This window comes from Macrotis lagotis, chromosome X (assembly GCF_037893015.1).
Source record: "Macrotis lagotis isolate mMagLag1 chromosome X, bilby.v1.9.chrom.fasta, whole genome shotgun sequence".
Lineage (NCBI taxonomy): Eukaryota > Metazoa > Chordata > Mammalia > Peramelemorphia > Peramelidae > Macrotis > Macrotis lagotis.
Window position 1 is genome coordinate 338,257,252 of NC_133666.1, and position 23,305 is coordinate 338,280,556.

General features: G+C 34.0%; 1 protein-coding gene across 1 annotated transcript in view; it reads left to right on the top strand.

Annotated features, from left to right (window-relative positions):
* Positions 1 to 23,305, top strand: part of ADAMTS16 (ADAM metallopeptidase with thrombospondin type 1 motif 16) — a 245,374-nt gene that overhangs the window by 106,334 nt on the left and 115,735 nt on the right. The window contains exons 10-12 of the mRNA XM_074208590.1: positions 9,139 to 9,292; positions 14,398 to 14,493; positions 21,719 to 21,867. Of these exons, the coding sequence (XP_074064691.1) occupies positions 9,139 to 9,292; positions 14,398 to 14,493; positions 21,719 to 21,867 (399 nt within the window). The remainder of the gene's footprint in view (positions 1 to 9,138; positions 9,293 to 14,397; positions 14,494 to 21,718; positions 21,868 to 23,305) is intronic.

Here is a 23,305-nt window from a genome sequence, read left to right on the forward strand (position 1 = left end):
TTGGAAAATAAGGGAAAATGTTATAAGCATAAGGATCAGTGTGAACAAATCCAAGAAGGCAGAAAAGCAAGAGACATTTATGGGAAGTTGTGATTAGGTTCTAATATAAAATAGAGGAAAATGAGATGAGAGAAGTCTAAAAAAGAAAAAAGTGTCAGATTATGGAGACCTTGAGTAAAGACTCTTGAATACCAGGGAAAGAAATATGGAATTGAGTTAGTAAGTAGTAGGAAACAATAGAAGACATTTCAGTAAAGGGATGACATGAACAGATCAAGGAATAAGTAAAAAATAGCTTGGCAGCATTATGAGGGATGGAGTAAAGTGACCAGATGAGCAATGGGATTAAAGAAAAAGGAACACATAAAAGATTACTGAGGTACAACAAGTAATTGGTTGAGGTGAAGTGGAAGAGAGAAGGATCAAAGAGTATACCAAGGTATCAAGTATTAGAGAATAGAGAAAGAATGGTAACATTGACAGAAATAGTGAGGGCAGAAGGATCAGGTAGGGGAGTGGGGATAATCACTTTGGATATATTGAATATGTTGGTAGGATATCCTGATGGAGGTATCCTTTGAGGAATTGGAGTTTGTTAAGGATGCTAGGGATGGTAAATTATTTGTTCATTCTATTAATAATGGATTATAGGCCAATTGGGTTATGAGAGAATGATACTTGCCCTTGTGAATTGATAAAATTGAGATAAATTGAGATAAAGAAAATCTCTGAAATTCTTGGCTAAATCAATACATTTAACTGGTAAGACAGATCTCTGTCTCTCTCTCTCTCATACTCTCTCTCTCTCTGCCTAGAGAGCCTACTGGCTCATTCAAAAATTATGTAAAACTATGAATTTCAGATTCAAAGGAGAGCTATTGAAGTTGATTATCAACAAGAAATATCCTAAGATGATATAAATGTTTATCAATTATATTTAAGAAGTAAATACTTCATCAATAACTTATCAGCTTTGATTTTTCAAAATGCTTAATTTTTCAAAATTAAGTGTTAAGAATGTCGTTCAATTCCCCACCTGTTGCTATTTGGAATTCTAAAATCCTCTTACAGAAATTTGAATTGACAAGATAAAAAAAAATCTAACCAATGAACAGAGCTAGAATTCTATGGTGGTATTTTCTGCACCAAAAAAATGTTAGAGATTCTGAGAAGGTTGTAACTGAAGACACATTAGAATTATATTTTCTAGTCCAACCCTTTTATTATACTTGTATTAAGGAGTAATTTTGTTATAACAGAAAGAATTGGATTCTGAGAAACTGGGTTTAATCCTGACTATATTACTTAAACCTTCTGTAACCCAATGACCTTACTTCACCAGTACCTATTTTTCTTATTTGTAAAATCAGGGGATTAGACTAAATAACTGAGTTTCTATCCAACTCTAGAATCTATGATAAGATTATGAATAAGCAGAGGCAAGTACTGACCTTGAGAGGGTAATAATAATAATTATAGCTAACATTTCTATAACATTAACTATGTGTCAGACAGAATGTTAATGATTTTATCATTCTCATTTCATTTGATCCTTTAAACAACCCTAGAATGTAGGTGCCTTTATTATTCTCATTTTACAAATGAGGAAACTTAGGCAAACAAAGACCTAATGACTTGCCCTGGGCCACACAGCTAGTAAGAGCTAGTAAGGATTTGAATTCAGGCTTTTCTGACTCTAGGCCTGGCATTTTATCCACTACCATCTAGCTGCCAACTTGTCAGTGGCTCTGATTGGTTTAAAAGACTAAGACAAAACAAGAACAGTTATTATGCCTAGTTAATGATTGTTATTCCAGAATCCAAAAGTGAAAGAACATTCTCATTTTTATTTAAGGAAAGCTTTTGTCTTTTTGAAAACCAAACTAATCTGTCATATATCAAGTTATGATCATTACCTATTAAACAAAGAAGAGATTCTTGAAATAAAAGTCATCATTCTTAATATAATAATCACTGATTCATATAGTTCTTTGTTTATTGAAGGTAAAAATCAAAGTTATAGGCAGGTAGCCTTTTTTTCCCTAAGATATAAGAGCAGAGAGGAAAGATAATGTTGTCTAATGACTACAGGATTGCCTTTGGAGACAGGAAGGCACAGGTTCTAGTTTTGCCTCTGACATATATTAGCCATATAATCATATGAGGAAATAGTGACATTAATCTATCCAGACCCCAAGGCAACTCTAAAACTTTAAGTTATAAGTGAGTGGCTGATCTGACTTGGTGAAAGGAATTTCCACACTAAAGATTCCACAAACTTAGAAAATCATACCTGCCTCCCATGACGCCCCACCCCACCAAAATCAGAAAAAGAATATTATGCCATTCTATCCCCTATCAGGAACCAATCTGAATTAAATCCCACCACCACCACCATAGTAGTTCTAATAATAGCTGGAAGAGAGGCAAAATATCTATCAGCTTTCTGTCTAACATAGTTATATATTTCTATGGGATAATGAAGATGTCCTATGGTGTCAAACAAAAGGATCAATAACTAGATGGGATATTAGAGACCATTTAGTCCAACTCTTTCACTTTACAGATGAAGAAATTGAGACCCAGAGAGATAACTGGATTTATTTGCTCAAAAGGCCAAAGGTAATGAATGCCCCATTTATGTTTCATAGCAGGACCTCAGCTCTGAATCCAAAACCCCTGTCCATCAGTCAGATACTAATTTCTGAAGCTCTTTCTGTGATAGTCTAGTGCTATGTCTTTGTCTTTTTATTTCCACCATTATCCCTGACCATAGGAGTCTACTTAGGGCCTAGTGATTAAATGCTAGGCTCATTGAGATGTTACAATCAGACCTAATACAACAAGGCAGACAAAGGGAATTACAAGATCAAGGCACATGTGAAGAAACATGTGGGATAATTGTGATGAGTGTTATAATTAAATAATAATAGTAATAATAATAGCATTATATATTGCTTTAAAGATTGCAAAGTACTTTGCTTACACTACATTATTTCTGCTTCCCCTTAACCCTGTGAGGTAAGTACTATTATAATATCTTTATTTTCCAGTTGAGGAAACTGAGTCTGAGTGGTTGCGGCTTACAAGGCTAATATGTAAGAGGTGTAATTTGAACCTGGATCTTCCTACCTCCAACTTCACTGATACTTGATACTCTATGTGTATCACACAGTATCACACATACACACACACACACACACACACACATTGCATAGTATAAAGCAGATTTACTTTGATACCATCTTGTATGATCATTGTTATTGTTAAGTTGTGTTTGACTCTTTGTGATCCACTTGAAGTGTTTTGGGCAAAGATACTGGACTGATTTGTCATTTCCTTCTCCAGTTCATTTTGTAGTTGAGAAAACTGAGGAAAACAGTTAAATAACTTACCTAGGGTCACGCAATTAGTAAGTGTCTGAGACTGGATTGAACTCAGTTCTTCCTCACTCTACTCTATCCACTGTGCCATCTACCTGTCCTTTTAAGATCATAGGATTAAATGTGCATATTTTGCTTTTATGTAAATATACATATATGTATATAAATATACATTAAAAGACATGTATATACATACATACACAGACACACCTTTGGGGGCATTAAAAGTTTGTTCTTCATTGACTGTACTCACGTTTTTCAGTATTCATCTGTCCCTTATTTGACTTGTGAGTCAGTGATGGCTCCTTAGGTAGTCCCTTGTTGTTATGTCCTCATGAGAGAATGTCTAGTACATCCATTTTAGTTTTTTAGAAATCATCATCCCTCTTTGTCCTTGGGAAAAAGATTTAAATTTCCAACTGGATTAAGGTTACAAACAACTATGTTGGCCTTTTTCTTTCAGCTTCATCCCTTTCATGAAAAACTGCCAATTTTTTTAGTAATGTAGAAATAAGATATTTGTTCACCATCTTTTTTCCTTTCCAATGCACAAATCCCAGAGGGAAATTGAGGGAAAGATGCTTCTCCTAAATAAGTTCATTCTGAACCTTTTAGAAAAGTTCACATTGTTGGTGTCATTATTCCAGGAAAAGAAGATGAAAGAATCTTTTCCTTCCAATCATTAGATTTATGCTTGTAAATGTTCATACAATAAGAAACAAGAGAAAATACATAAAAACCATTGTTACTTATCCAAATGAGGGGAGATGAGAGAATATACATAATAGTAAATTATCTATAACATAGATCTATAAATTTTAAATTAGTTTTAATTAATTAAGATTTGTTAGCATTCATATCATCAGATCATAGGAATAGATTGGGAAGGCACATTAAAGTATGTGAGTCCACTGTACTCCATCAGCCATTTTTAAGATAATGATTTCCAGAGAAATAAAACAACTTTCCCAGGGTCACACATCTATAAAGTATCAGAGACAGGATTCAAACCAAGATTTTGCTTGACTCCAAAGCTAGTATCCTATCCTCTATGCCTTTCAGATAACAGTTTTTCTTAAAATGAACTAGAGGAATAATTTCAATGTTACTCTTCAATGTTGTTCAAGGCAATCACCATGAACATATTCTAAGATCCAATTTAAGTATCAGGTCGCCATCTCTTGTGATACAATATGGTGTGGTAGAATGCAGGGTGAACTTAAGAGACATGAGAGAGCCAGAGTCAAAATACTGTCCCTGTCAAATGGTAATGTGATATTAGGCAAGTCATTTAGCTTATCTGTGCTTCAATTTTCTCATGAGTAAAATAGAAATAATGAATTCCTGCCCCTTGAGATTCATCCCAAGAATACTCAAAGTAGAATTTCAACCCCAATATTCTATCTTCAGAGCCAGGATTTTTTCCATTGTACCATGATGCTCCTTTTAAAATTAGATAGCATTGAGTTTAAAGGAAGGACAGCAATACTCAAGAGCATCTCTTCAATAAAATTTGGTATTCACACCCATTTGGTTAGAGTTAAAAATGATTTGTTCAGGATCACATAGCTAGTAAGTATTTGCAGTATTTAAACTCAGATCAGGAATGAAACCAGCAATGAAACCACAATCAGGAAAATAAAAACAGTAGTTGAAAATTTACTCTAGAATAATTCCTTATCCCATACTACCACCACATTTCTTGCTCAACAATAAGGAAAGAAATGAAAGTTTTCTATTTATCCCAAACTTCTAATTATTGCAAGTTCTCTTAAATTCAATGCAGTTAATTAAGTATTTAAAAATATGCAATGTTCTGTGCAAGGACAATGAAAATATTTGTGATATTTCTCTTCTTTTTTCTTATTTTAAAGAGAAAAGTGGGCTCCCGTTTGGAGGGATAATATAATAAAAATATTTAGCTATGATATGATCTAAAATGATGTAATGAAATTTATAATGGGGGGGAAGCTAGATGGTGCAGTGAATAGAGCACCAGCCCTGGAGTCAGGAGGACCTGAGTTCAAATAGGGCCTCAAGACTCTTACTAATTACCTAGCTGGGTAAACTTCAGAAAGTCACTTTAACCCCATTGCCTTATAAAAACAAAAAAAAAAAGTTACAGTTGTCAGAACTGGTTGAGAAATTTCATCTCAAGTGCTTCTGTTTAAGCGAGTAATCGGTCAGATATTGAAGATTCTGAGGGAAAAAATAGCCTTTAAATTGAGGAAGGATTCATGGGGACCAATGGTGTACATTGACTACAGACCCACAGTTCAGCTCAGCTCTTTGACTGTTACCATCAGATAAAGGGTATTTTCCAGGTTCACCTCTGTTGCTCCCTGAGTATCTGGAATATCAGCTTCCTTTAGCCTACTTACTAAGTCTTCCAGTGATAATTCTGGAATGTAATTTTACTTTGGAGGATTTGGTTAATTCTCTCTAGACCACACACTGGTAATTAAATATAAAACTTAAATTAATGAAGATCTCACCAAATCAACAAGTTGACTTTTGGAAGTAAATCTCAGACAAACATCAAGCAAAAGCTCTAGACATCCAATTAAATCAGCAGAGTTTTTGCTTTATTTGAAATGACCCATTACATGTCAGATACTTTTTCCTGAGTCTGAATTAGTCATGCTTTCAGTGACTACATAAATCTGACTTGGTCTTCTGTCACATGTGTGTATGGACTTCTTGAATCATGTGTATGCACCAGCAATTAGATGGCTCTTTGGCCACATGCCAATCTCTGAGTAAGAACTAAAAAGAAACCTTTTCAAAGATTAATATACTATTCTTAATAGAAGAATAGCATTTAGACACTGCAAAAAGGAATAGAGTAAACGAACTCTTAAATTTCCCCAAGATGTAAAAGAAAGCTTTGTGCCCTGGTCTTACTGATATCCAGATAATTTGGACAGATTTTTTTTAAGTATAAGCCCTAAGCCCATCATCCTGTTGACATGTCATGTCCTTAAAATATTTTCTATTAATAGATGCAAACTTCATCCCAATTAGTCATGTCTGTAGCAGTGCTCCATAGTTTCAGGAAAACTTAGCTCAATAATTTAAAAGTAGTAAAGCACATCATAGTCTCATCCTCAAGTCACTTCTTACATGTGATTATTTTATTTTCAACTACTTGATGATCAATGGAAACATGCAGAAAAAAAAATGTAATTCTATTAAGCCATCAGATAAACCCTTCCAGTGTCTCCGTGGATCACAGAGGTGACCTTAGGTTCTTAAAGTCTTATTGCTGGAGTGAAACTTCTGACTAATTCTAATAACATGGTCAGACTTTTATTATGTACCAGTGATATATATGATCCAAAAAATGACACAACTAAATGTATACAGACTCATTACAAGGCCACAGGTCTTTTAAGAAATAGAAGAGCTTTTATTTGCACTGGTATGTGGTATACATATGGATTCAATTCCACTTTGTTGAAGTATTGAACTGAGAATCAATAGTAAACCACAAAATTAAATCTTAATGAGAATCTGTGAAATATATAATTGTGCGTCAAGGAAGGAATATACATATATATGTATGCATGTATGTATGCATGTACATATGTATGTATGTATGTATGTTTTCCCATATATCTTTTCAAAGTTCATTTTTTATTATGTATTTGCCAAATACTTTTTTTGGTGGGGAGGGTGAAGGGAATAGAGAAAATGATGTAAGCATGTAGATCTCCAAGTTGATGGTATAAGAAATTATCGTTTGTCCTTCATTTTCAAAGAGGACCATAAGCTCAGTGAAGTGATGACATGACATTCAATGAATTGGATTTACGTGAGGGTGACCTATGCAGAGTCACTACCCTCACTTTCTCCTCTAGAGCCATCAGGGTCCAGTGACCAGTTATAAAGCAGAACAAGTAAAGATGGCCCTGGTTGCAGTGGGAGACCTTGGTCTTTTTAAGCTAAAGTTTTTAATAGGTCTCACTTTGACTGTATTGAAAGTAGAAGTGTTCATTGTGGAACCAAAGGAACTGATTGTGCCACTATATTATCCAAATGTCACTACATGACCATTTTGTGTTTCTGTTTCTCTTTATGTTAAAAGAGGAGGTTAGACAAAATGTTCTTTCCAGTTCTAATATGTTTTGATTCTATAATGAGAATAGGAGAGAGATAAGAATTTTTAAGTTATAAGTTATCTTACTTGATTTTTAGAGCTCAATAAAAGTTATTTCTATAAATTTGAACATTTTATTCATATGCTTGCTTTGTGGAGGATTTTAGAATAGTAAATGCCAAGTAATATTGTAATATATGTCTAAAGAACTGAATAAAGTTATAATAATTTGTTCATGTTTCTTCTACTAATATAATTGAATTTTGTTAACAAATTCTGAAGACACCATTAGAAAAAAATCATTTTCCTTTACCCTGATGGTGGTATAAAAAGGCAGTATGGTATACCAAGTAGATAACCAACCATTTAGTTAGAAAATTAGATTTGAGACTCACTCCTGATAGAGAATAACTGTAGGACCTTGGGCACGTCACTTAATACCTCAGTGTCCTTGGAAATTGTATAAAATTCTAAGTTGCAGAGAGGTATTGACCTATACTAGTGTAGACAGTTTTCTCACTAGTTAATTCCCCATACCAGTAAAATCACACAGATTCTCTCCACTAATTTGATGTTATTCTAATTTTTCAGGTATAGAAAATGATAAAAACAGCATTTATTAATGAGAGAATTTCATTCATCTCTGAGATCCCCCTCCAACCCCATGCTCAGTAGCATAGCACTTCAGATAGAGTTGGCACTCAATGCCAATTTGTTGAATTAGTGAATGAGAAGAAATGCTGCATTTCTTCAAAACTTAACACCTAGTTGCTAGAAAAAGCCTTAAAGTTGACCTACTCCATCACCCTCATTTTCCAGATGAAGTAACTGCATCAACTATAGTGATGTCTTTACTGTCTTGATTCCTTGCCATCCTAAATAAGTGCTCAAATTTTTTTGGCCAGTTAAGGACTACATGTTCTGTTGAACCCCCTCCCCCTAATGTCCTGGATTTATACCTTATAAAACTCACTGGTTAAGAAGGTGATAATCTGTTTGTATTTGTTTGTTTTTGCTGTGGAGCAGAAGTTGAAGGAAACTCTGAAGTAGCTTCAGTTAGATTGAATCTACATTTTTTTATTTACAATTTTGGTCAAGAATTGGCCTAGATCGAGAATATTGCTGGAAGAATTTTTTACACAGTTCAGTAAAGGACTAATGGAAGCTGTAAACTATTGTCCAGGTGACACCAGTTCTCCAAACCATCATTGTAAAGAAACTGCCAAGCAGGCAGGCTGTGTTTTGACAGCCGCAACATCCACTTCCACAGGCATATCCTTTGATTGTTCCTGGCAAAGAGTATCTTCTTTCTTTGGAGCATGAAGCTTTGCTTCAGAAGAAGTATCTGTGGTAGGAGCTTCTCACAGTAGACAGATGGTTGCAATTACTTGAGTTCACCTTTTCCCACAATATGGTCAGGACTAAATTGCTCTTTGGAAGGGGTAAAATGCATTATTGATAATTTCAGAAAATATGGATGTTGTATATATAGAGAGCTACAGTTAAGAAAAATGTCATTTTTAGACATTAAGAGAATAGTTTCCACTACCCTTGCAAAATATCTTTATTTTATAAGAATAAAAGCAAAATAATATGTGTATCTTTTGCTAACTCCCTCTAGTCAACACATATGGCCCCATCCCCTCTCTGTTTTAGCACTTCTCAAGCCATATGCCTTGCTGATCAGCCTAAGCCTGTGAACGAATACAAGTATCCTGAAAAACTTCCTGGAGAATTGTATGATGCCAACACACAATGCAAGTGGCAATTTGGGGAGAAGGCCAAGCTTTGCATGTTGGACTTCAAAAAGGCAAGAGAATTGTTATGGAATGCTTGTTCAATGTAATTTATATTATAGGGGATTTTTTTTATAGTTTAGTTTACAAGAATCCTTTAATCCATATGATTGACTCACACTTCAAAAGAATTAAAGCTCAACAGCTATTTATTTATCACCTACCTTCTCTCAGGCCCTGATATTAACAATCTCCTCCCAAAGGATCTTACATTCTACTAGAAGGAAATAATATGTACACACACACACACACACACACACAGGCAATGTACTGTAGTGGATAGAACTTTGGACTGTGCATCAAGAAGTTCTGCATTTTAATTCTGCCTCAGATGTATGTAATTCTAGGTAAACATTTGACCCAGTCCTTTAACTCCAAACCCATAATTTGTTTCACTTGAACCTATTGGCATTCTGGTAATATTAAGTTGAATAATGGATTCAAAGTGTTTTAAAAATTTAAAGTACTATTATAAGTAAACACATACAAAATGCTAAGTTAAAATGCAAGTGATAAGGGGAAGGGGGAAAGGAGACAAGTTTTATTTTATTAATTGCCTCCTATGTTCCTGAATATGGACTAAGTGCTTTAAAAATATTATCTATTCTGATAGTGAGGTAAAGAAGAAGCATTAAAACTGAAAGAACCAGGAAAGACCTGATGGTCCACCATGGTGGCTCTTAGGTCTTGAATGGAGCTAAAAGGAAGAAGCAACAATATGTGATAAAATTTAGAGAATGGAAGAAAACATTTTGGCAGGGTATGGGTCTGTATGAAAAGAAGTGTTTGAGAAATTGAGACAGAATTCATCTCAGATTAATTATTTCTGCTTTGTGGAGTTAGTTGCATTTGTTCTTCATCAAAAAATCTTATGATTGTCAGTGAATCAAGTCACAAAATGTGTTCTATTGAATACTGAATGAAACTAGCCAGATGCTGTTCATAATCCTAAATATGGGAATTCCAGGAAGAGGAGGAGAATGAAGAGGGAATGGCAGTACAGAAAAGGTATGGTAGTACAATAAAGTCTGAACAGAGAATAATAAATTCAAAGAGATAGATACAAAAGTGCTACATAGGATTATGGGCTGATGTACCTACAAGCTATTCTACAGATAAGGGATACATGTTAATAATGGGAATTAGTGATGTATCATTATGAAGTTAATTAAAAAGAAATCACAAAGCAACATCTGGATGACATATAATTTTATTTTTTGAAATACATTATTAAGTTACATAAATAATAGGAACCAGACCTGCAATTTCATTGATATAGGAAACTCTCAGATGAGAAAACTGTAGTATAGGTTGACCCCCTTCTCTTCAAATTATAATCGACTTGGAGAACTGCTAAAGCAGTAAGAAGCTAATGGATTTAGCCAGGAAAATGTAAGGAGCATCAGAGAGAAGACTTGAACCCAGAACTTTATTTCTGAGGCCGATTCTCTATCCACTATGTTACAGTGCTGATATGTGTGTGTATGTGTGTATATTTGTACCCATTGTGTATTTCTATCCCTACATTTATCCCTAGGAAGAACTGTTCTTGCTTATACTTTGTGGAAAATAAAGCTTATGGGAGATCTATTATTCCCAACTCTGAAACTTGATCCCCAAAATTCCATCTGCTAAGACTAATTTTTTTGTATTCATCTTAACCCTTTGATAAATTTAATTTAGCACACATTTAAGTGCCTATTCTGTTGCAAGTCACTCAAAATACAATAACAAAAATGAAAATAAGTGTCTTTCTACAAGGAATTTTTATTCAGTTGGAAATTCCAAGATTAGTTTTCATTCATTTTTATTGAAATCCACCTCTAGGGGAAAGCAATCATCTCTTGAATTATGGGGCAAAAGAGGTAAAGAATTATAGAACAAAAAAATTTTGTGATGCAGTGATACAAGATACCTCTTAATTGATTTTCTTGGATTTAGTAGTTCCAGTTCAGGGTATTTATTAAGGAAGAGATTTCTCAGCTGCCAAGAATCTTCTAAGAATGCTTCTATGGGGAATAGAATTTGCCAGGTTTCTTCCATAATCAAATTTTTGGCCACTGCAAATCTTTAGAATATGTATGTACTACTTTGCTCTGCCAGCATTTTTGGTGGTCTGATCCTTAAGACTAAGTTGTATAGTCTCTCTCTCTCTCTCTCTGGTATATAGTAATATGGTATCTCCTTTAGTCAATTGCCTTGGATAATAGAATTGAGAATACCAGAGAAATGGAAGTCACATAATATGAAAGTTAAGGTTGTTAGCCCATAAGCTTGGACTCATAACATCATAGTTCTGACTTTTTTGACCTAGAGATGATAGATCACATTTATCAGTAGTAAAGAGCACATTTACCTTCATGATGTAAATAGATATTATATTTTCTCCTTTTTGTTATAACAAAAGCCATGATAGTAAAAAAAAAAGTGGTAGCATGGCCTAGTGTGTAGAGTCAACCTCAGAATTAGAAGTACCAAGGTTCAGGTCTCTCCTCTGACTTATAGATCTGATGTACATTGGATGTATGACCCTGTGCAATTGGTTAATTGCCATCCCTAAGTAGTTCTCTGAGATTGTGCTTCAGGGCAATCAGAACTTGCTGATCTGCAAGTATAGGAAGATTCTTCACCTGGAGTTCCCATATCAATGGTCAAATTCCAGTAGGGATCACAAAATAATACCTATGGATTCCTGTAGGAATTCAATGATTTAGTAAACCATATATTAACATTATATTATATTACATTTTTATTTATTATATTAAATATTTCCCAGTTACATTTTATTCTGATTCTGACCATAGAGTATTGTGAACTGCACATGTGGATGATGTGTCTGACATTTCTTCAATATACCAATAGGGAAGAATACCAATAAATTCTATACCAATAAATTCATAGTTCTAGTCGAAAAATAAAAACTTAATATGTATATCTTCCTACCTTTGTTAATGTTTTGAATATTCACAGACATTGATAAGTGCCTATCAAATAAGTCTTTTAAAAGCTCAATGTCTAAGTCAAGTGTTTATATCACAGCTATCAGAGGTGGCTAGCTGGTATCATATACATAGAGTGCTGGACCTGGAATCAGGAAGACCTAAGTTCAAGTATTATCTCTTACTGGTCTCATTTAGCCTGCATTTTTCTCCATATCCTCCTTGGTAAAATGGAGATAATAGCAGCCCCTACTTCCCAGAGGCATCGTAAGGGTCAAATGATAGAACAAATGTAAAAGTGTAGTAGAGGAAAGTATAACATATAGGTGCTATATAACTATTAGCTACTTATTATTTTTCATAGTATCATTATACTATTAGTCTTAGATACCATACTTAAGACTTCCTACTGGTCTATATATACTCTTAGGTTTTTCCTAAATTTTCCCTTGAACAGATTGCCATCATTCATCTCTTTAGATTCCTGCTAGTGCCCTGGGTTATACCAGTTGATGTCTGGATTCTCTCACTGTTCCCAAATGATTCACAACTTATCTTCAAAGGCAGTATACCTTCTCTCTCTCTCTCTCTCTCTCTCTCTCTCTCTCTCTCTCACCCAGCCAACCTCCTGTATCAGTAACATGTGTCATCAGTGTCCTAAATTTACCTTTAAAGGGAACATATGAGTATATTCTGCCCAGACAGTTCTTTTAGCAAGACATTTGACATTTTCTATCACCAGACTATGAGTCCCACACATTCAAACCCCATCAAGAGAGCTCTGTTTATCCTTCTGTGCTATATCAGTCTGTAGTCATCTTTGGTGGGAAACTGAGCTCTGTCTTTTCATTAGGGGATCAGGGGAGTTCAGGCTGCTGTTTTCATTCCAGCAGGTCTAGGGCCAAATTCCTTATGTCTTTAATTTGTCACTGTCAGTTTGGCTAAGAATTCTGTCTTCCAAACCAAAGTGTTAGTTAATATAAGGAGGGGGCTCACTGAGAGGCTGAAAAACTGGGGCTGGTAAAGCAAGATCAGTCACAGTAACACTCTTACTATTGTAGTTGTTGTTATATGGGGAGGAGAAATTATTTTTGGCACCACATAAAACATGGCAATGAATAGTGAGATAACTTTTTTCACTCTAATTCTACTCAGATATCCTCTTAGCATCTCTTAAAATAATGAAACTTGCTTTCTTATTTATTTGAGCCATGTATGATTACAAATAGCTCCAGTATAATTAGAATTGGGTGCCAATGTTAAAACATCAACATTTTATCTTATTAATGGAGCATTCACAGGTAGTTATTATATGAGGAATTTATTCAGAAACTGACAAAGCCATAACCTCCCATGATCTATTATTTTAAAGAGAACAAGACTCAAGAAATAATAGCAGAAAATAAAATAAATTGCTTTTATGAAATTGCTTAATAGTATGATTTTGGTAATTATGTAATAGAAAGGAACTTTTGACATTAGAGAGAAGTAAATTGTACCTGAAAACACATCATTGAAAAGATAAATGTTTTGAAACCAAAATATTTAACTCTGAAGAATCTATCATGTAGTTGCCATCATTTCTGTCATGCCCAACTCTTTGTGACCCCATTTGGGGTTTATCTTGGCATAGTTTGCCATTTCCTTACCCAGATCATTTTACAGATGAGAAAACTGAGGAAACAGGGTGAAGTGACTTGCCCATGATTGCACAACCAGTATGTATCTGATGTTCAGCCTTTGAACTCAAGTCTTTCTGAGTCCAGGTCTGGCATTCTATCCACTATACCACTTATCTGCTCTTCTATAATAACAATGTATTAAAAAAAGGAGGGTTGTAGTAGAGGAAAGTATAACATATATCATTTAAATGTTGGAAAAATTTTTCATAAAATATTCTATTTATGGCCACAAAGGAATTTGTCCTTGATTTTGCAATAATTATTCATATAAAAGCAATAGATTTTATATGTTATATTCTTAAGCTGTTATATTAACTCAATGAATTAGACTATGTCTTCCCCACTTTAAATGGAAATAAATATTATATATATATATATATATATATATATATATATATATATATATATATATGAGATCACAAGATTAGAAAATAGTAGAGGCAAGACTAGTTGAACTATTTTGCTAGTGATCTTCTGATCTTTCATTTCTCCCTTTAGGATATATGTAAAGCACTGTGGTGCCATCGAATTGGAAGAAAATGTGAAACAAAATTTATGCCAGCTGCAGAAGGTACTATTTGTGGTCATGACATGGTAAGAGTAATTAATTGTCAAATAGCATTATTATAATGTATTATATACTTTTGCTCCTCTATTTTTCCTTCTCAAAAAATGCATTGGGATATAGATGACTTTCTTCTTTTTTTTCCTCTACATTTTCTGTCTGTCTCTCTGTCAATGCCATCCCCCACTCATAAAACACCCAGAGATAGTATGTAAATCTAATCAATCTTATATTGAAGCTATCATAGGATTGTGTAGTCATAACTGGAGGGTATCTAAGAAACTAAATCTAAACCTACGATTTTACAGAAAAGGAAACTAAGGTATAGGAACTTAGGTCTTCCTGACTCCAAGTCCAACCCTCTAGCAATTAACCCTTAAGGGATTTTGCCATCACCTACTAATATTCTACTTTAATATCTATGAATTCTGAAAATTATCTGACCACATCATTTCATCTTTCCCTCTACTTTTCAAATCTAATACTGTTCTTTGTCAGATGATAGTGACCTTTAGTACTTCAGTTCTTTCCCAGATCATCACTCTTGCACTGACTGTTTTCTTATTCCCTCTCTTTCTCAGTTCTCTGGAAAGTAAATTCATATCTGCATAATCCTCTGTACCAAATTATCTTGTTCCTTTTTCCTTTTGCCAATCATGCTTTGTCAAACCTCAGCTTTAGAGGACATATATTATCTATCACTTTCTTTCCTAATTTTGCCCTACTGAACAGAAGTAAAGAAAATCACAAAATCATGTTGTTTAGGTCTATTACATTACATAAACTCAACTGTGCTTTCATTGTAATAAAGTAATTCTTTTACCTCCCTAATGAGTTCACTCACTCACCAGAGCAGCTATTCCAAATATTTTTATGCTTTTTCAAGTCTTCCCACCCCTCTTAGATGAGCACTTTGCTTCACACTTAACTACTTAACTTTCAAAATGGGGGCAATTTGATATATATATATATATATATATATATATATATATATATATATATATATATATACATATATATATGTATATATATATATATTTCCATCTTCTTCCCTCTATTTCATCTCATATAACATGGACATCTTTCCCCACTATATCAACTTTCACTCTTTTCTTACATAGAGGAACCCCTTGTCCTTTCTAAAAAGAATCCTCTATATTTACCCATCACCTCTGTCTCTGTTTCTGTCAGTCTCTATCTCTATTTCTGTCTCTTTGTCTTTCTGTCTCTCTGTCTCTCTCAGATTCTCTCTGTCTCTCTGACTCTCTGTCTCTCTGTCTCTGTCTGTCTGTCTCTCACCATCCCCACTATCATCTGTTTGCTACTATCTTACATTTATTTTCTCTTTCTCAGCTAAACTTGAGAAATCATCTGTAATCAGGACATCACTGTCTCTTCTGCAATCTGGCTATCAATCTCATTTGACTATAGCTAGTTCCTCCAATGTCACCATAGATCTCTTAATAACCAAATCCAATTACTTTTTCTGATTCCTTATCATGCTTAACTTTTCTTTCATCCTTTTATAGTGTGAATCTCCCTGATTGTACTCTCCTCTCCACAGTTCAAGGATACTTTCTCTTGAATCCCCTCTTAACTATCTAATCATACTTTCTTAATCTCCTTTGCTGGCACTTCAAAAGGCCATACCCATTAGTCATGGGTTTCATGGGCCCTTTTTCTCACTTCCCTCTGTATTCATTTCCACTCTGGAATCATCATGAATTCAGTTTTCATCTCTATGCACATGATTCATGGATCTCTATCAAGCCCAATCTCTCCAGATCTAGAATCTTTCATTACTACAGAGCTTTTGGATGGTTAGTTTTTGACTCGTAGACATCTGAAACTCAACATGTCCAAATTAGACCACATTATCTTCCCCCTCCTCACCCCCTCCACCAAATCTTCCCCTCTTCAAGCTTCCTTTTTATTGTTAGTGATCCATTCAGCCTCCCAATTACTCACAAAAGAAGGATCATCTTCCTTTTATCTCATACTTACTCAACATATTCAACTTTTCCAGGTTTTGTCCCTTCTACCTCCATAAAATCTCTTGATGTAATTTCCTTCTCCTTACTCAATCACCATCCTGATGCAGACTCATAATCTTAGATCCAATCATTAGCGTCCCTGTTCAATCAATTTTTCACTTAGCTAGCAATGTGATTATCCTAATGGATAGGTCTGACATTATGACAAAGTCCCCCCACCCCCTCAGGAAATGCCAGTGGTTTCCTATTACCTACAGAATAAAATATACAGTGTTCTGCTCATCACTTAAAGATTTTTTCAGTCTTTCCTCCATCCTATCTCTTAGTCTTATACTTTACTCCCTTTGGCATACTCTATGGTCTGGTGACACATCAATTTGATATACCTAAACATGGTATTTTTTATCTCCTGATTCCACATTTGTCCCCCCTATCTATGATACTTTCCCATAATTCTCTAGTTTCCTTCAAGATTCAACTTAAACCCTACCTTCTGCACAGTCTTTTTCTAGTCTGTCCCCAGTAATAGTGCTTTCCCTCCAAGTTTATCTTCCATCTATTGTGTATATACTTTTGTAAATATTACATATATCTCTCTGTATATGTACATACATTTTTATATACATATGCATATATGTGTTTTGTGTGTGCAGGGATATACATGTACTTAATGTGGTAATTTTTATGTTGTCTCTCCCACCTGGAGTATTGAACTCTTCAAGGCAGGGCTGCTTCTTTTGCCTTTAGTTATATTCTAGTGACTGGAACACAGTGAAGACCAAGTTAATTCAAGATAACAGAGTTTGCACTGAACAGGAAGTAAATATGTTCCCACTGAATATTTGTCAGGCAGCAGAGGAAAACTCTGCTCTGTACTTTTAAAAAGAAAAAGAAAATATTAAAGCACTGACATGGCCGTGAAAGAATAGCAGAACTATATAGTGCTCTTCATCTCTAGAGCAAAAAGAATTCATTTTCATCATGTGAAGCCAATCCTGTCATTTTACTGCAAATAGATGGATAAAATAAAAGAACCTTTGAAAAAAACAAAAGAGAACTAGATTATAAAATGAATTCCTATATGATGCACACACTAAGTAGTCATATTATAAAATATCATTCTTGCCATTAGGTCCACAAACTAAACTCTGACAACAATGCAAGAACACACAATTGCCCCCTCCTAACTTTCTCATTTTTTTCTTAGATCTAAAAATATATTTCATTTTAGAACATGAGACCATCATGAAGAAGACTGTCCAACCCAAAACACTGAAGTAAATCTAGTTTCCCTTTGTTGAGTTTCTTTGGTTGCATTTTCTTTTGAGTGATGTTAGCTTTAAATTTGAAAAATAAGTATTTGTTCTATTAGATTCAAGTTCACAAGCATATAACTCTCACATCCTGTGCATATTTCAAGGTGACTACAGACAGATATGAACATCAAAGCTGATATATGCTTTTAGGTTTCATGATTGCAATAGTGATTGGCAGGCAGAAAAGAAGGGAAGCACTCTCGTCCAAGAATAATATGTGAGAGTAATTAATCTTTAGTAGGTTAAGTTTAGTGCAAATCAAATGTCATCCATTTTATGTTTGTTGACTTCTTTAACTCAACAGCTTATAGGACTATGTGTTAGTATAATTCCATCTTGTGAAGTGGGTAGGCATTAAATGATTTAATCCACAATGAAAACAACACATTGAATACATGTCACTTGCGGTTTCTTTAGAATATCAACTCTCTATGACTGATACTTGGAAAATTCTAATTGGAAGAGGAAAGTGAAGAGTTTGCCACTGTTTTTAGCTGGATAGGATTCCTTACCCTTATTATGGCCAGGTTTTAGTTTTCAAAGTGAAATTTTTCAGAAAGGTGAGCACTTACTGGATGGCTCACAGACTTTCTCTTTGAGCTCATGAATCATCCTTCATTTCAGGCATGTAGTTGTACAGCTTTGTTTTTTTGTTGGTTTTCTTTCTTTAGATAACCACTACTCTATCATTTGCCTACAGCTAGAGAATAATTATAATAGAGATCCCAAGTATAACACAGATGCTTAGTTGAAATTGCATTGACTTGAAGGGCACAGAGTAAGACAATTTCTTGCTATTGTAGAGTCTTTTAATTCCTGGGAAAAATATACATGCAAAATTACCTCTCAAATATTAATTTTCTCTGTATCTTCTGCACACCTAGAAACATTTGGTTTGGATTTATATTTAAGCAATTGGGGAAAAAATTCTCTGTTTCAAGAAGTAAAATGCTATTGGGTAAATTTGGGGTAGTGGAGGAGGGATCAGTTATTGAGTCAGTGTATCATAAAAGCACATGAAATGTCTTATAACTACATCTTGATGATTGATTTAAAATTTTAAATGCAGTTCTTCAGAATTGGGGGATTATAATTACCTTCACATTCACTCAAGAAATATTTGTAAAGTACCTACCATGTACATAACATGATGGTAGGCACTATGAGTAAATGTTTTGGGCACCATTGTTGATAATTGGAATATAATTACTTAGTGCTTAACATTATCTCTTCTAGTCTTAATTTGACAAAAGTCCTATTCTATCTAGTCTTGGAGGTTACTCCAGGTCCATAAAAGTTGTATTAGTGAAGAACAAACCTGAGGAGACTCTACCAAGTCCAAAAGACTTTTTATAAATTATCATCGACAGACAGTATCTATTGCCCAGTGAAGTACAGAGAAGCTTCCCACATATGAGTTGTCAACTAAATGATAAATTCTTCAGCTGTGACAAGATTAATAATAAAAGAATTAAATAATAAAGATATTATGAGGAAATATGTCAGAGTCTGAATCAGCAATTTTCATAATATATCCTATAAAAATTTAAAAATGAAAAAGCTCTCTGTTGGCCAAAGTGGAAGCGGAGGCCCTACAAAGGAGCTACAATATGAGTTGGAGCTAAATAGATGAGTGAAATTTGTATAATTCCAAAAATTGAAGAAGAAAAAAAGGTGAGCATTTCTAATATGAGAAAAGCTACAGATTCAGGAAAACAAATAAAGGAAAGTTTGGATAACTGACTTCAAGAATCTTGCTCTGATTGAAGAAGATACATATAGAGAAGTAAGAACAGATAAGGTATTGAAAGAAAGGTGAAGGAATTTAGGCTTTATCCTATAATAAGGAGCCCCTAAAGATTTCTGAAAAGTAGAATAACATTATGAAACTTTATGCTTTATGGAAACATATGTAGCAGCAGTTATTGGGATAGATTTATGTCAAGGTAAGATGATGAAGGTTTAAAATTTGAACTATGGTGAAGATGAAAGAGATATTGAGAAGGATACATTGGGACTAATGTAGAAGCTTTAAGTACTGGATGACCCTAAAGTTTTGAAACTGATTGACCAGAAATTGGAGGTACATTAGGAAAAGAAAGGGGGCGCAATGACAAGAAATTCAATTAGACAAGTACAACAGCCTAGGGGATGCAGAGGAAACTTAGAGAAGAGATTCAAGTTGGTGATAGAATTTGAAGATCATAGAGGAGAACACTGAGGTCTTGCTAAATATCTCAAAGGAGGTTAAAAAGCAAGGGAAAAAGCCAGATATGGTAGTGCATGCTTAGAATCACTGGTATTGTGGAGCCTGAGTCCATTGGATCTTTTAAACTCAGGAGTTCAACTTCAGTGAGACAGGTTGAACAGATGTCTATAATAAGTTCAGAATTAATATGGTAAGCTTCTGACAGTGGAGTGGGGGTGGGGACACAGTAGGCAAATGCAAGGAAGAGGAGAGGAGAGGAGGGGAGGGGAGAGTCAAGGCATCAGAAGTAAATATATCTTGGAATATTTTGGAAAGTAAAGAAAATTGAATTTTAAAGAAGACAGATATCACAGAGAAAGCTGTTCCAAATCAAAGTTCTATGTTTTACAATCTTTCCCAAGTTTATGTGAATTCTTTTTATTCCCATTAAATGGGGTTTATTTCTGGCTTTTGGAAAGAAGCAAATGAAAAAGACTTCATTCACAATAATAACATGCTTTAAAATTTTTGTTTTCTATAAATATTTTGGATAATATTGTTCCTTAGAAAGAAGAAAGTTGCTTTCTTTTTAAATATAAATCAAGGACAGCTCCTCCCTTAGCTATAGCAGAATCCATGTAGTCTAATGCTACAGCCACATTATGCCAGGTGTAAGGCAAGATTGTGGCGTGCCCCTTTCCCCTTTTGATACTTTGCCAGGACTCAAACAAACTGATAATGTCCTTTAACAATCCCAAGCAGAGTCAAAAGTGTCAGAGCTCCAATTGAAGTAAACTTTAAATCCTAAATATCACCTACAAATGACAGAAAGAAAAAATTACATAAATCTTACCAGGACTTGAGATTGCCGTGAAGTTCTCTTGAGAAAATTGTACTGATAATATCTCAAGTGGTGTTTGGGGACAAATGAAATTCTATCTGAATTGTTTTATCTTCTGGAAAAGCTGAGTGACCTTGGACATGCCAAGAAATAATAACTTGGAGACACAGAGACCAGGTGTTCTAAAATGAAAGCATAAAGGCACTGGCCTATAATTACAAGGTGCTGAACCATATGGTTAGAGTTTTCCACTTGAGATTGGGCTTTTACCTAAAATGAGATATAAAAAAAATGCCTTGTAATTCCCTGATCTAAATTTACAATAGAGGTTACAGTTCAATGTACTGAAAGTTGAGAAGGCAGGTGCTGTAGGTTGATGTGTGTGTGTGTGTGTGTGTGTGTGTGTATGTGTTTGGGTCTGTTCAGCCCCTATGCTAGAATAAAAGGATTCAATCTAAGTTATGTAGGTACTAGGCTATCTGAAAAGAGTATATGGAGTAAGAATTTATTGAAAGCTAATAGCTTTTAAAAATAATAATTATTATTGCTAACATTTTTATAGTGCTTACTATTCCAAATGCTGTGCTAAGTGATTTAGCTTTATTAGCATTTAGCATTATTAAAAAACTCACAACAGCTCTGGGAGGTTATTATCCCCATTATGCAAATGAAGAAGCTAAGTTACTTGTCCAGGTCTTATAGTCAATCAAATTTGAACTCAGGTCTTCTTGACTCTAGGTCTGGTTCTTTATAAACTAGCATGATTTAAAAGTTCTCTGTTACAAGCAGAGGTCTCTATATTATGTTATACTAACTTTTGCAGTGTCTTGGTTGATGATTAAAGTCACTTAAAATAGATGTTACTAGTGAATAATACATGAGAAAAATATCATGCTGAAGTCTTTAATTTTGCAGTGGTGCCGTGGTGGTCAATGTGTGAAATATGGTGATGAAGGTCCCAAACCAACTCATGGACACTGGTCAGATTGGTCTAGTTGGTCTCCTTGTTCTAGAACATGTGGAGGAGGAATATCTCATCGAGATCGTCACTGTACTAATCCAAGGTAAATAATCATATTTCTTCTTCCTTCAAAGTTTGCAGTATTTTCTTTTTCTGTTTTTTAAATATTTGAATAATTTTTCTTACCTCAGAGACAAGGATGAGGTCTTTCCAGGGTAAATAAAATAACTAACTTTTCCTAATGTGGTTTTCCTTCATTAGGATACAGTTTCTTATAGTAGACCATAGTATATTAAAATTATACTTCTGAAACATTGGAAATTAAATAAAAAACTAGCTCATTCACTCAGAATAAATATCTCTGAAAATTAGAAATTAAGATTTAAATAGATAAATCATATATATAAATATATATATATATATATATATTTGATCCTAAGATATTCCCCAAAGGAAAGAGGAGTCTTGTATTTTCTTTCTTATGTTAAAGATTGAAAAATTAATGAAAACCTGGAAAACCCTAGTAAAATATAAATAAAACCACCAATATCTTGATTTATCATTTCAGCTTTGAATGAACAGCTCAGATGCATCATATAACTAATTTCATCAATAATTCAAACCTATTGGGTTGTTGGACAAAAAAAAATCAAATATTACACATTGCTCAGTTCTGTGAAATTGATATAAATATTTTAAGTCAAAAACTTTCTGAAAAAAATAAATTCATATTTCCCTAGAATCATAGCATTATATAAATCAAAATGCTGCCAATATACTAAATAGTTGACTCATTTTATCAAAAGTTTTAATTATTAAGGCAAAATCAGATCCAATACTATTTTTAAAATATTTTGTTTAGTTAGAAATTTTTTTCAAAGAGGAAATGCAATAAGGAGTGATGTGATTTGCCTTCTTTGTGCTTATTTGCCAACTTCCCCTACACAATCTGTTAGACTTTTAAGTTAATAAGTCACAGGATTCAAAAAATACTCTCTTACTCTCCTAAAGTCAAATATCATAATATGAACCTCTTTTAGAATTCATAAACTACTTATTTGTTTAAAAAAATTGTGAACAGAATAAGTTATAATTTCTATTTCCCCCCAAATTTTTTAAGTTTATAGCAACTTGATAACAAGACAAAACAGAAATTTAAATTATTATTATTTCATAAGTACCACATGTGAAATCATCTGATTGGAATGTAAGATGGCCTATAAGAATCTGTTGGTAATAGGATGGGTTATATACATGGGAAGATAGAGAGGAACACTAAAATGAATAAGGAACAATCAAAACAATCAATTTCACTCTTTTCTATTCTTTTCACTAAAAAATTGGACATTCTGATAGTTTCATTTACCTTTAAATCATTTCTTGTTATTTAATTTCATGAGGTAAAAGAATTCAAGGGGCTCATGAAGAAGGAAGATATCAAAGTGTGTGGGTGAATGGGGGCATCAGTTTTGTATGAGAATGTGGGGTAGAGAGGGGTGGGTGAAGAAAGGAAGCATATTTATTAGTCTGACTTGTGTACT